Source organism: Lepus europaeus, chromosome 4, assembly GCF_033115175.1.
Source record: "Lepus europaeus isolate LE1 chromosome 4, mLepTim1.pri, whole genome shotgun sequence".
NCBI classification, from domain to species: domain Eukaryota; kingdom Metazoa; phylum Chordata; class Mammalia; order Lagomorpha; family Leporidae; genus Lepus; species Lepus europaeus.
The window spans coordinates 74,975,906-74,989,721 of record NC_084830.1 but is presented as its reverse complement, the minus strand read 5'-3'; the positions used below and the strand labels follow the sequence as shown (position 1 = coordinate 74,989,721).

General features: G+C 37.4%; 1 protein-coding gene across 1 annotated transcript in view; it reads left to right on the top strand.

Moving 5' to 3' along the window:
* Positions 1–13,816, top strand: part of PREX2 (phosphatidylinositol-3,4,5-trisphosphate dependent Rac exchange factor 2) — a 338,025-nt gene that overhangs the window by 204,022 nt on the left and 120,187 nt on the right. The window contains exons 31-32 of the mRNA XM_062188384.1: positions 2,774–2,815; positions 10,752–10,969. Of these exons, the coding sequence (XP_062044368.1) occupies positions 2,774–2,815; positions 10,752–10,969 (260 nt within the window). The remainder of the gene's footprint in view (positions 1–2,773; positions 2,816–10,751; positions 10,970–13,816) is intronic.

Below are 13,816 nucleotides of genomic sequence, written 5' to 3'. Positions count from 1 at the left end.
CAATTGGTAAATTTAAAAACATCCCAGAGTTTCTTCCAAATGCCAAAGATTATGCAAATAAAGAAACTAAGTTGCATCCTATTATAGACAATCACAATATAGTCAGAGAGATAGAATTAACTGATAAGTAATGTAAGAAATACCTGAAAGGTATTAAATTTTACAAGTGAGATTGCGGGAACAAATAATTTCAGAGGCAGGGAAACTTATTGAATTACGAATTAGAAAACTGATCTATTATGTACTAGCTTTGTGGCTTTTAGAAAAGTGCTAACCTACTTTGAATCTCAACTAGTTCATTCATAAATGATAATAACTCTACCTTATCTATTTTATAGGCCCTGTGTAGGGAAGATAAATGAGAATACATATGAATAGTCTCTGAATGTTGTTTGAAGTGTTGTATAGATATAAAGACTGTTGTTACTGTGATCTTAATCTAACTAAGCTACTATAGAATTCTAAATGTGACTAGATAATATTTCATAAAAGTTTTAAAATTTAGACTCAGAGCAGTAAGGACATAGTATAAGAGTGGGAAATGAGTGAAGTGCTTGCAAAGGATATAATAGAAACAAATATTCAACAATCTAGAATAGATCGTATGTCACAAAGGGGCTGAAATTGGAATGCAATTAGAAAGCTTCATTGAAAAATGACTTCGAACTCAGATAGATGAGTTTATATATCTAGCAGGAAATCACAAGGCTTGGCCATGTGGTACTGAAATTATGAACATGGTATTGTAAGGAGGTGAATCTGCTAATGGTGCATATGAATCATAAAGACAGGAATATTATTCAGAAAACCACTGCCATCACTGCGGCATGATGAAAAAAGGAAGCAAAAGCTGAAGAGATGTATAATAAGATGTGGAGACAACTTCAGAGAATCATGAAAAGGGAAGAGTAGGTTGCTGAAAAATGAGAAATTTTAAACAGTAGTTTTTGTAGGGAGCAAAGAGTTTTGAAAATGTGTTCCCTATTAGACATTTGAAGTTAAAGTGATGATGGCCCACTCAAGTAAAAGTATCTTCATTCAGATGGGAGTCTGAGACTACAGTTTAGCTGAGAGATTCGGCAGGGGACAGGCATTATCTCAGTGACACCACACAATCAGTGTTTCCCCCGCTGAGGTCACTCTCTCCTTTTTCTTTCTACCCTCAGTTTAGTAGGCTGTGAGTGCACAAGTATGTAATTATACAATGTTTAGTGGTGCTGTAGCAATCTTTCCTAACTAAAGATCCTAGAAATATCTAAGTGTGTGTGATTTATTTGCTTTAAAGGCAAAGTTATAGAGAGGGAGAGACATGGAGAGGGATCTCCCATCTGCTTATTCACTCCCCAAGTGACCACAATAGCCAGGATTGTGCTTGGCTAAAGCCTGGAGCTCCATCCAGGTTTCCCATGTGGATGGCAGGGGCCCAAGCACTTGGGCCATCTTTGGTGACTTTCCCAAGCACATTAGCAGGGAGCTGGTTAGGAAATGGAGCAGCCAGAACACCAACTGGCACGCATATGAGATGCTGGCATTACAGGCATTGGCTTAACCCATTGTGCCACAAATGCCAATCCAAGAATTACATTTTTGATGTTCTAATTGATACATAATTGATGGGATATTTTAAAGAGACTAGTAATTTTCAGAAACAAGGTCATGTGAACTTCATAGATAAAACAAGAAACTCTGGCCAAGTGTCATGAGGTTACATTTCTAGCCAAGATCTAACTTTCTGTTGGGTTATTCCCTGCATAAAGACAATTTGGGAGATAGAATGAAAAGTACTTTAAAGTTCAGCAGGATAAACTCTTGGTGAACTGCTGAGGTTACTGCTGAGTTACTCCCAAGGACCTCCACAAAATGAGAAACTGATCTCAAGGATACAAATCAGTCTTTAAAAGCTTAGTAAAAGTTTAAGTAACACTTCTAGAACTGCTTCTGAACAGTTTATGATACAGACTATAATACTCTGGAGTTTAGAAAGCATCGTGCAGCTGAAAACAGCTAAGGATGACTTGCAAAGCTGACAGGATTTACCTGGTGTTTCATCTACTCATATAATTCAGAGCTGGAAGACATTTGACATTCTAGGGTGTTGGGATAGAATTTACAATGGAAGATGGACAAGTGTAGCATTTCAAGTGAATGGGATTTTTATTATCTAATACGACAGGTCTTCAAAAAGTTCATGGAAAATGGAATTTAAAAAGAAGTCCATTTTGGTGCAAAAATTTGACATTCATGGGTTTAAGGATTTGCAATTTATTATTGTTATTTTTAATATTTGAAAGGCAAAGAGTCAGAGATCTTTTATCAGCTGGTTCATTCCCTAAATGCCAACAACAGCAAGGACAGGGCCAGTTTGAAGCCAGGAGCCCAGGACTCCCTCTGGGTCTCCCATGTACTTGAGCCATTACCTCTGCCTCCAGGAAGCTGGATCAGGGGCAGAATAGCCAATGCTCAAACCCAGACACTCTGACATGATATGTAGGTGTCCCAAGCAGTCACTTAACTGCTGTGTCAAGTGCCAACCCCTCACAGTTTTTTTCACAATCAGCACTTCCTAAGAACTTTCTGAGGATCCACCATTAGCCTGGATTCAAAAATTTTGAACCAAAATAAATTTACTTTTAAGTTTAATTTCCATTTTTATGAACTTTTTGAATTACTCTCCTCTAATATAATTTTGCTAATTTTTGCTGCACAATTAAGCAATAATGTTTGTGGCAGAAACATAGTAAGCAACTAACTGATGTATCTTCTCTTTCTGCAGAGGTAAAGTGTAGGATACTACTGGCTCTTCTTGAATATTCAGGTAACATGTTCACATTATTTTTATTATTTGATGTGGTTGGGGTCTAGGATCTTAGATATCCTTTTATCTTCAACTGTTTACAAAGATAAGTGAAAACATAACATCTGCCTCTCTAAATCCTTAGAAAGATAAATAAAAACAGAAAAAATTCATACTCATCTTCAATGGCAGGTAAAAACATGAAAACACATATAATATATTTAAACAAAGTGTAATTACAAAAGGAAAGGGGATAGGTTTTGATAAAAATAACTGTGTTAATAGTTTTTTGTTAATAAAATAACTGTTAATAGGTTTTTTGACTTTTGTTACGAACCAGGAAGTATGCAAATATTTAACAAATCTTACTCATATAAATTACTTCTATCATGTACTTTGTAGGAGTTCAAAAAATGTTGGCAATGAACAGTTACACCAAAAGATAATTAAATATTTGATCAAACCCTAAATTATATGACAGACTGTTGGTTTCATAAAGGCAGACACAGTATTTATTGATTCATCGACAAATCCCTAAAATAATGTATGGCACATAGGGTTCAATAAATATGTGTTACAGGAATGAATGAAAAATTGAAAGAAGGGAAAATTATGAACTATTTCAGCAAAATTTTTATTCAAAGTACTTTTAGAAGGATGTGGGTCCTAAACCTTGGGAAAACTCAAATATTGTTTAATGGGAGTGCAGAGTTTAATATTACTTAGTGACCTATCTCTGTAGGCATAGAGACATATAAATATGTTGACTGACTTATCTATTTCTATTATTTTATATCATTACACGAATAAGATTTTAATAGAAGTTTGCACATAAAATATAAGCTGAAAAATCATCTGTTATACCAGTTAGCTTTTGCTATATTAAAATATACCATAAATCTTTGTAGCTTAAAATAACTTTATCCTTGCTTGTGTATCTTATGTCTTCTGGGCTGTTCCAGGGATCTGTGCTAGGTTTTGTTGATTTCAGTTGGGTTTCCTCTTCTATCTGCATCCAGGCAACGAGTTGGCTGGGCACAAATGATCTAGTGTGATGTTGTTCACGTATGTGACAATTGTCTGACACTCCTGAGATAACAAGGCTCACTGGACATGTGTTTCTCCCCATCTACAGGGCTATACTTATCTGCACATGTGGTACATTTGCAGGGTTCCAAGAACAGAAAAAGGTTGTGTAAGCTTACCACCTTCTGTTGACCAAGACATACAATGACTTGAAAAGTTCATGAAGGGAGAGCTGTTTAGCCTAGAGGTTAAGATGCCTGCATTCCACATCATAGTACCTGGGTTCAGTTCATGGCTCTCGCTCTTGACTCCAGCTTCCTGCAAATGCAGACCCTGAGAGGCAACAGTAATGGCACAAGTAATTGGATTCCTGTCATCCATGTAGAAGACTTGGATTGAGTTCCCAGATCTTGGCTTTAGCTCTTGGCAAGTACCAGCATGGGTATTTGAAGAGTGAGCCAGCAGATGGGAGCACTCTCTCTCTCTTTCTCTCTCTCTCCATCTCTCAAAAATTAATTAACAGGTTCACAGAAAATGCATATTCTGAAAAGAACTATACATGGGTTTCAAAATTTTTTTCTGTAAGATAAATTTATCATTTAATTCTAATTTTCTACAAAGCTTTTGAAGTCCCCTCATTTAACTGACAAGCTAAGTTCCAAAGGGTAGAAACATGGACATTGCTTTGGATGAAAGGGGTCTCAAAATTCTATTGCAAGGTCATGGGTAGAAAGGGGAAGAGTTTGTGGCCACTTTTACAATCTACTACTCTTGGAATTTTGCTAATATAAATGGATGATTGAGCCAAGTTAAGTAACCAGGAGGGATTTTTTTGCTAGTTGGCTAGTTTTTGTCTTAATTGAACAAGTTTTTGCCTTCTTTTTCAACCCACAATAATAAAAAAAGATCCTTTTTTAAAAGATTTACTTATTTGAAAGTCAGAGTTTACAAAGAAAGAGAGAGAGAGAGAATGAGAATGAGTGAGTTTCCATCCACTGGTTCAGTCCTTAAGTGGATGCAATGGCCAGAACTGGGCTGGTCAGAAGCCAGGAGCCAGGAGCCAGGAGTTTCTTCTGGGTCTCCCATGGGACTGCAGGGTCCCAAGCACTTGGGCCATCTTGCACTGCTTACCCAGGTGCATTAGCAAAGAGCTATATCAAAAATGGAGAAGCCAGGTCTCAATCCGGCATCCGTGTGGGGTGCTCCTGTCAAAGGTAGTGGCTTTCCCCAGTAGGCCATAATGCTACCTTCCAGGGTTCTCCTTGATCTTACTCTGTGTGCTCAATCTCTCTCTTCCCGGTTATGTATACAATGGAGTAAAGTCATAGCCAAATTGCTCCATACTTTTGCCTGTGATACTATGTTCTACACTTGAAAGGGCAGATTAGGTCTGCTCAATGCTATTCTTAACCTTCTTTTATTCCTACTTTTCTCCTTCTCTTGTCAACTTTAGTCTCTTCATTTCTTTTGCTGTCTTTTCCCTACAGTCTCTGTGTCTAAGAACCATGGCTGGGGTGACTTACATGACTCTAGAGATGATCTCGTTCTTTTTATACTGGTTAGTTAATTATGGGACTTGAACATCAAAGAACTGAATGAATAGAAGTGTTAATATTTTAACACATGTTTATAGACAATAAGTAGCTAATTGAAATGAAACTTTCACAAAGACAAAAAAACATTTGAGTGTATTCCCACTACATGAAAGATATTACTCCACAAAAATCATAAACAAGATGCTCATAAACCAGAACCCCCAGTGTTTTTCTTTTTTTTTGCTAGAATCTGGAAGCAGCAGTTGTGATACTTTCAGTAGTTCTTTCTTATTGATAGAAATGAGCAATGAGAATAGCTTTGGTAAGGGACAGACATTTGTGAATCTTGAAAATTGGGTAATTAAAAGGAATAGGCCTGGATTTTTGTTTGTTTTTGCTGAGAGTTAATAGATTGTGTTTTTTTTTAATCATAGTGTTCTTTCTCTATTCAGCAATAAAACTGAGCACTTATCCAGTGCCAGACACTGTGTTAGAACCTAGAAACAAATCACAATCATGGTGCTAGCCAATTTTCCTTTGTTAAGTGCTTTAAGTATTTGTAAATCACTTATTTATTTATTTTAATCTTTTAATTTATTTAAGGTATATAAATTTCATGTATTTCATATATATGGATTTAGGAACATAGTTATTCTTCCCACCCTGTCCTCCCTCCTCCCCACACTTTCAACCTTCTTCCTTCTCCCTCCCCTATTCCTACTCTTATTTTTTGCAAAGATCTATTTTCAGTTTATTTATTTATCTATTTATTTTCGACAGGCAGAGTGGACAGTGAGAGAGAGAGACAGAGAGAAAGGTCTTCCTTTGCTGTTGGTTCACCCTCCAATGGCCGCCGCGGCTGGCGCACTGCTGCCAGCGCACCGCGCTGATCTGAAGGCAGGAGCCAGGTGCTTCTCCTGGTCTCCCATGGGGTGCAGGGCCTAAGCACTGGGGCCATCCTCCACTGCACTCCCTGGCCACAGCAGAGAGCTGGCCTGGAAGAGGGGCAACCGGGACAGAATCTGGTTCCCCGACCAGGACTAGAACCTGGTGTGCCAGTGCCGCAAGGCGGAGGATTAGCCTGTTGAGCCACAGCACCGGCCAATTTTCAGTTTATACTCATAAAATTGAACCTATACTAAGTAAAGAGTTCAACAAATAGCATGAAAAAAAAAAAAAAACCACTATTCCTCAACAGTTGAGACCAGGGCTGTTAAAAATCATCACATCTCAGCCGGCGCAGCGGCTCAATAGGCTAATCCTCCACCTGCGGCGCCGGCACACCGGGTTCTAGTCCTGGTTGGGGGGCCGGATTCTGTCCTGGTTGCCCCTCTTCCAGGCCAGCTCTCTACTATGGCCCGGGAGTGCAGTGGAGGATGGCCCAAGTCCTTAGACCCTGCACCCGCATGGGAGACCAGGAGAAGCACCTGGCTCCTGCCTTCCGATCAGCGTGGTGCACTGGCTATAGCGCGCCGGCTGCAGCAGCCATTGGAGGGTGAACCAACGGAAAAAGGAAGACCTTTCTCTCTGTCTCTCTGTCACTGTCCACTCTGCCTTTAAAAAAACAAAAACAAACAAACAAACAAAAAATCATCACATATCAAAGATTCAAATCATTTATATTTATCACAAATCTAGAAAGCAGGAATGAACCTCATCTGATATATAGGGTCAGATACCTAGTATCATAGTGTTTTGGATGGGTAGTTGAGAGCAGAATGTATGCCTGTACAACCTGTGAATGTAACACTTGATCAAACAACCCCTTGACCTTGATGTGGTGGTCACTTGGAACACACACATCTAAGCAAACCCTCACAATGCAGTGTAAATAGTTCTCTAGTAGAGAGATGTACCCAGAACTGTGGAGACAGAAACAAGTTTGCAATTTTTCATCCTAAAGAGAGGAAATTTCACAAGGAAAAGTAATATTTCAATAGCTTGATGAGTTTCAATATTTTATTAAGTTGACTCTTTAGGGGAGACTTAAAGTTTTCTAGGTGGGGAGAGGAGGACAGAGGATCCCAGAGAGAAGCATCCTACAGACAAAGGGTGGGCTCTAAGGTCATTTAATAAGGGCATTTTGTGTTGAGAAATGGAGCACTACTGTCCACCCTCTGGTCTGGCTGCTTTCAGACTGTTGTTCCATTACATTCTCACTACAGTCCTGTCAAGATTGTTGCTAGATTGTGGAAGGCATGCATGTAAGTGGTACATTGTAAATATTAGTTGAAGATAGATTGTAAGAACCCTATTAGGTCCCCGACTATTCTTTTTCTTTGTAACAACTTTTAAAATTTGTATACGGTTAACAAATTTCATATATACAGATTTAGGAGCATAGTGATACTTCCTGCTCTACCCTGAGTTTTCCAACTTTGTTCTGCCCTGTAATTTTATAACTTAAAAAGTTCCTTGAAAAGCTCTTAATGTATGATGTACACTTTAAAGTCCATGTAAGCAGGTTACATACTCTGTTGAAATGTGTCAGTCGAATATCACCTCGTGGCATAATAAGCATTTAATAAGTGTTGTTCACTTAAAAATACATTGGTTTAGAATGTAAACCAGTTTGGTCTCAGGTTTCTTACATGTGTACCTCTTTCACTGTGTTGTGAGCATAGTCATGGCCAAAGTGCCACCATGGGCTTCTCCCTACCTCTGGCTTCCAGTGCAATGTTTAATTCCTGTGGGGCATTAAGTGTTGAAACTTTGAATTAATGAGCAAACACAGCTTTCATGCGGCAGTTAGAGTTGCAGCTTGTTTACATATTGAAAAGACTAGTGAATGTTAATTGTGAGTAGTAGTTCTGATTCTATAATGAGGTTGAATGAAAAAGATTTCAATGTGGCTTGAATTCACATACTGGGGGCATTTCAAAAAGATTGTGGAAAGTGGAATTAAAGGGTAAGTTTATTTTAATACCAGAAATTTTTGAAATTCATAATATACTTTTCTCTGACCCCCATATTTCCCCAAGGACCCTTAATAGAATCTATTTTCATGAAACTTCAAGAAGAATATACATTACAAGGGAAGTATGCATGGATTTTAAAAACATTTCTGCACCAAAAGAAAATTATCCTTTAATTCTATTTTCCACAAACTTTTAAAGTACTTTCATAATAGCAAAGAGTGGGATAAACATGTAAGTATTCTTTATACAATTGGAAAAATAAGAAATTTGAGAACTTCTCAAAAGAAGTTTGCAGATAACTTTCCAGTTCCAGCAAAATATTAACTAACCTTCGTGATCCTACTAAAACCAGGAATTGAACCAGATCCTTCTTTACCTTGACTTTTGCCTCCCACTCTTGATTTTAGCAATTAGATTGTATTAAATTATTCTAGGTATAGGTAGGAGTATTTCTGTCAAAGCTAGTGATATATTTTTTAAAATTCACCTAAGTTTTTTGCTTCACTATAGGATAACTGAGAAAAAGTAAGGAATATAAAAGGAAGGTATAAGGAAATTTTTACTTATTTGGTTTCTGACTTGAAACTTAGTACATAGGCTGCACCTTAGAGTTAACACACCACCAAAATCACTGTTTTAAGTCAAACCAAATCCAGAGGTTTCAAGAAGCCAGAGAATGAACTTATGCATTTTAATTTCACTTAATTCATTTGTTATCTCCACTGTTTCATTATTTTCATTTATTCATTCAGTGAACATCATTTATTGAATGTTTACTCTGTGTTGGAAACAAAAATTGGTGCTTTGGTTAATTGTATACAATTAAATAGGTGCTTTGGTGAATTAAGAATTGGACAAAGTTCATTCTTAGTTTATACATTTATAATTATACATAAAATGCTCTTTTCTTTCTAGTAACACATGGTATTTTACTATTTAAAGGAAATGTCTACCATATGTTGTTGGTGAAATTAGTAAGTCGAACCATAGGGAATTGCCATAGTCAACCATTTTGAACTGTCAGTGTAGAAAGTTCATATCATAATTCAACCTAATAAATATTTTCAATATGAAGTTAAATATTTTTAGTAAGTAATCCTTTTGCAGGATAAACTTTTGAAGAGTAGCTGTTACTGAGTGAAACTGAGTAACATACAGCAACTGTGTTATGTATACCACATACCTTTGATGCTTATTTAAAACAGATGTTCAGTGTTCTTGGTAAATATCTTAAAAAATATTCCTCTTAGTCGATAAAACAAGATCTCACCATTGAATAAGGCAACATTTAGGTCCATGTCACACACTGATGATAATGCTTATTCATTCCAGAAGATCCTATAAGCCCTTGAAATATTCAGCAAACTTTGTGGGGAGATTACTTTTCCCAGTTTTGTCCTTTGGGTACAAGTGATTTTCAGACATGTAGACTGTGTGGCTTGGTGTTTATGTAGCTTACAAATATCCAGTCACCTGAATAAGTGAACCTGTGTGTTGGATTCTTTCCTTTTGACAAAACTCCGGGTTGAGAGTGGCGGTTCATAGGGCACATTTACTTTCAGGGTGGCTCAATCAAAAACCCCGTGTTTTTTCTTGCTACTATTTTTTTTAACTCTGTACTTAGTGGCAGGTTAATCATATGACTATAAAAGAACTGAAAGTATATGATTAAAAAATTAAAAGAATAAGATAGGAAAGAGGAGAGAGGGTGGGAGGGAGGAGAGGGTAGGAAGTATCACTATGCTCATAAATCTGTATATATGAAATACATAAAATTTACTCATCTTATACATAAAAATTTTAAAAAATCTGGTTAGTAACAAGATAGGAATCACAATAAATACATAAAAATTATTCATGCCAAGATAAAATATATTACTTATGTCAAAGAAGTAGAATTCATATTTCTATAAATTTGAACATATTTATAACTCATGAAAGTAAATGATTCAGGAGATATGGATTTGCATATTACAAGCAATTAGACATCAAGCACTCTTTTCCTCATATACATTTCACATTAATGTTTGAGTAGGTCTAACAGGCAATTAAAAAAGACAATATCTCTGATATCATATTTTGTTGTTAGCACAAACTGAAAAATTGGACTTTGAGTTTCCTTTAGGAGAATGTCCTTGCAGCAAAGGCAAGTTGTGCCCCATCAAGTAAAGAAAATGTAAATAAACAAAACCTTATTTTTTCACTCAGGTTTTATTAAAAAAATTAATGATTTCGAAAGAGAGTCACAGTATCCATTAGGAGACATTGTGTTAATATTGCTAACATTTTTGGATGTTTAATGTCTTCTAAAAAGCAGATTTGCTAAAATGTGTGTGCTGTTCTGTTACAGAACTCAAATTCCCGTTTTTCATTTGAACGTAGTGATAAGATGAAATATGTGAGTGTAAATCCTTAATGAATTGCTTTTCTCCATCCATGACAGTTTTCAAAGCTGTCTTTGTGTTCTCTGAATCACAGACAGTGAGACACAGCTCCGGAGGGACATGGTTTTCTGCCAGAGTCTGGTGGCCACCGTCTGCGCCTTCTCTGAGCAGCTCATGGCAGCCTTAAACCAGATGTTTGACAACAGCAAGGAAAATGAGATGGAAACCTGGGAAGCCAGCAGAAGATGGCTGAACCAGATAGCAAACGCAGGTGTCCTCTTTCACTTCCAGTCGCTGCTGTCACCAAACCTGGTAAGGAATCACTTGACTTCCACCGTCTGTCAGCTGTACTCCTTGTCACATGTTCCCAAATAGGAAGTAGTTATTCATATCTCCCTCACTGTCTCCTTCATTATTTGATCCACAGTCATCCAGGTTCTCTAAAAGAATGTTATTTTCCATGGTTGTTCAAGTTTTAGTAAGTACACAGGATGTGTTCCTTCTTTGCTGAATTTTATCTCTTCTCCCGGGCTGCTAAAAGCTGAGAAAGCCTCCATCTGTGACTAATTCTTATATCCCTAAGTACTGACCGAAAAAGGTCATCAAAAGAAAGGATGTCTTTCTACTGCTGTTGCTTATTTCAAGTTCGGAAGAAACAGCCTTCCACAAACCCCGAGCTCCCGTGGAGGGTGAGATTCTGGAGCACGCTTGCTAGATGAGCTCAGACAACTCATATGCCACACTGTCTGACAATCTGTTTAGAATTTGCATGCATTAAATAACTTTAGTTCTTTCCTTTGTATGCATGTTTATCCCATTAAATCTGAGAGCACAGTGCTAATTACTATAAAATATTCCTTATTTATGCATCATGTTCCACAGTGGATATGGAGAAAACATGCTGAAATATTTGAAAAATATTGAAAACCATGGTGAGCTTAGAGTTTGTTCACACATACTTTTTGTGTACTTGTGATTTTTTTAAAGATTTATTTATTTGAAAGAGTTACAGAGAGAGGTAGAGACAAAGAGAGAGGACTTCCATCTGCTGGTTCACTCCCTAAGTGTCCCAAATGGCCAGAGCTGGGCTGATCCAAAGCCAGGAACCAGGGACTTTCCTCTGGGCCTCAAACATGGGTGTATACAGGGGCCCAAGGAGTTGGGCCATCCTCTGCTGCCTTCCCAGAAACTTCAGCAGGGAGCTGGATTAGAAGTGGAGTAGCCAGAACTCAGACCAGTGCCCATATAGGATGCTGATGCTGCAGGCCAGGGCTTTAACCTGCTGTGCCACAGCGCCAGCCCCCTGTCATTTTGTTTAAAGGCAAATATTTTACTTGTTCACTTTTATATGTAAACTTCAACTACAGGTGTTCATTAAATGTAATGCTGATTTTAGACATGAGAGCCTATCTCATCAGTGAAAGTACACATAGAGAATGTAGCTACCAGGGAATATGGTTGAGCTTTTAATCAAATGTGTATGATTTTACACATAAAATATGTTTTTCTTCAGTGATGGTGAGGGTAGAGAAGCAGGTGCTGTACCACATGACCATAAAAGGTTCTGGATTGATAAAGTAAGGGAGTCACTCTCCATGTACTTCAGAAAAACAAAGTACATTTTTTAAAGATTTATTTATTTATTTGCAAGATAGAGTTATAGACAAAGAGAGGGAGAGACAGGAAGGTCTTCCATTCACTGGTTCACTGCCCAAATGCCCACAACAGCTGGAGCAAGACCAATCCAAAGCCAGGAGCCAGGAGCTTCTTCTGGGTCTCCCACACAGATGCAGGGATCCAAGCACTTGGGCCATCTTCCACTGCTTTCCCAGGCCATAGCAGGGAGCTAGATTGAAAGATGACCAGCCGGGACACGAACCAGCGCCCCCATGGGATGCCAATACCGCAGGCAGAGGCTTAGGCTACTATGCCACAACACTGGCCCAAAAGTACATTCTTAGAAGTTTCTGTGTACTCACTGTTTGTGTTCAATTTATCTATCACTGACATAATCAAATAAGGAAAATTCAACTAGTGAAAATTTTGAAATAAGGCATTTTTGGAAAAGTGTTTAAAAACAAAATCAGTGCTAATTAATCTTTACTTAACAGTTGTAAATTATATATGATGGGAAACACACTCCTAACTCATGGTAGGCATTAGGTATTTGTTAATTGAGTGAATAGGTAGCACTTCATTTCTATTCTATTCCCTTTATTTTCTTCCTTTTTTATTTTATTTTAAAACTTTATTTTTTTTCATTTATTAAACTTTTATTTAATGAATATAAATTTCCAAAGTACAGCTTATGGGTTACAATGGCTTCCCCCCTCCCATAACTTCCCTCCCACCCGCAACCCTCCCCTTTCCCGCTCCCTCTCCCCTTCCAATCACATCAAGATTCATTTTCAATTCTCTTTATATACAGAAGATCAGTTTAGTATATATTAGGTAAAGATTTCAACAGTTTGCCCCCATATAGCAACACAAAATGAAAAAAATACTGTTGGAGTACTAGTTATAGCATTAAATAACAGTGTACAGCACATTAAAGACAGAGATCCTACTTAATATATTTTTTTTAATTAATTAATTTTCTATGAAATTTCCAATTTAACACCAGGTGTTTTTTTTTTTTTCATTTCCAATTATCTTCACTGTCTAATCAAGTGATGATAGTTTTACTTTGAACTTAATGTGATTTGAAATCTCAAGGAATGAGAAAATGTTTATAAATCTTAAGTCTGATAAGTAACATGTCCAGAATATGTAATGAAGCCTTAAAGGTCAATAGTTAAAGGGGTTGGCTTGGCATAACAGGGTAAGCTGCCACCTGTGATGCCAGCATCCAATATGGGCACCAGTTCAAGACCCAGCTGCTTCATTTCTGATCTATCTCCCTGCTTATGTGCCTGGGAAAACAGTGGAGGATGGCCCAAGTATTTGGGCCCCTTTACCCACATGGGAGACCTGGAAGAAGCTCCTAGCTTCAGCCTGGGCCAGCCCCAGCCATTGCAGCCATTTAGGGAGTAAACTAGCAGATGGAAGGTCTCTCTTTCTGTCCCTCTGTCTCTATAATTCTGACTTTCAAATTAATAAAATAAATCTTTAAAAAAAGTTTTTTTCTTTAAAAAAAGAAAGTCAATAGTAATAATAATA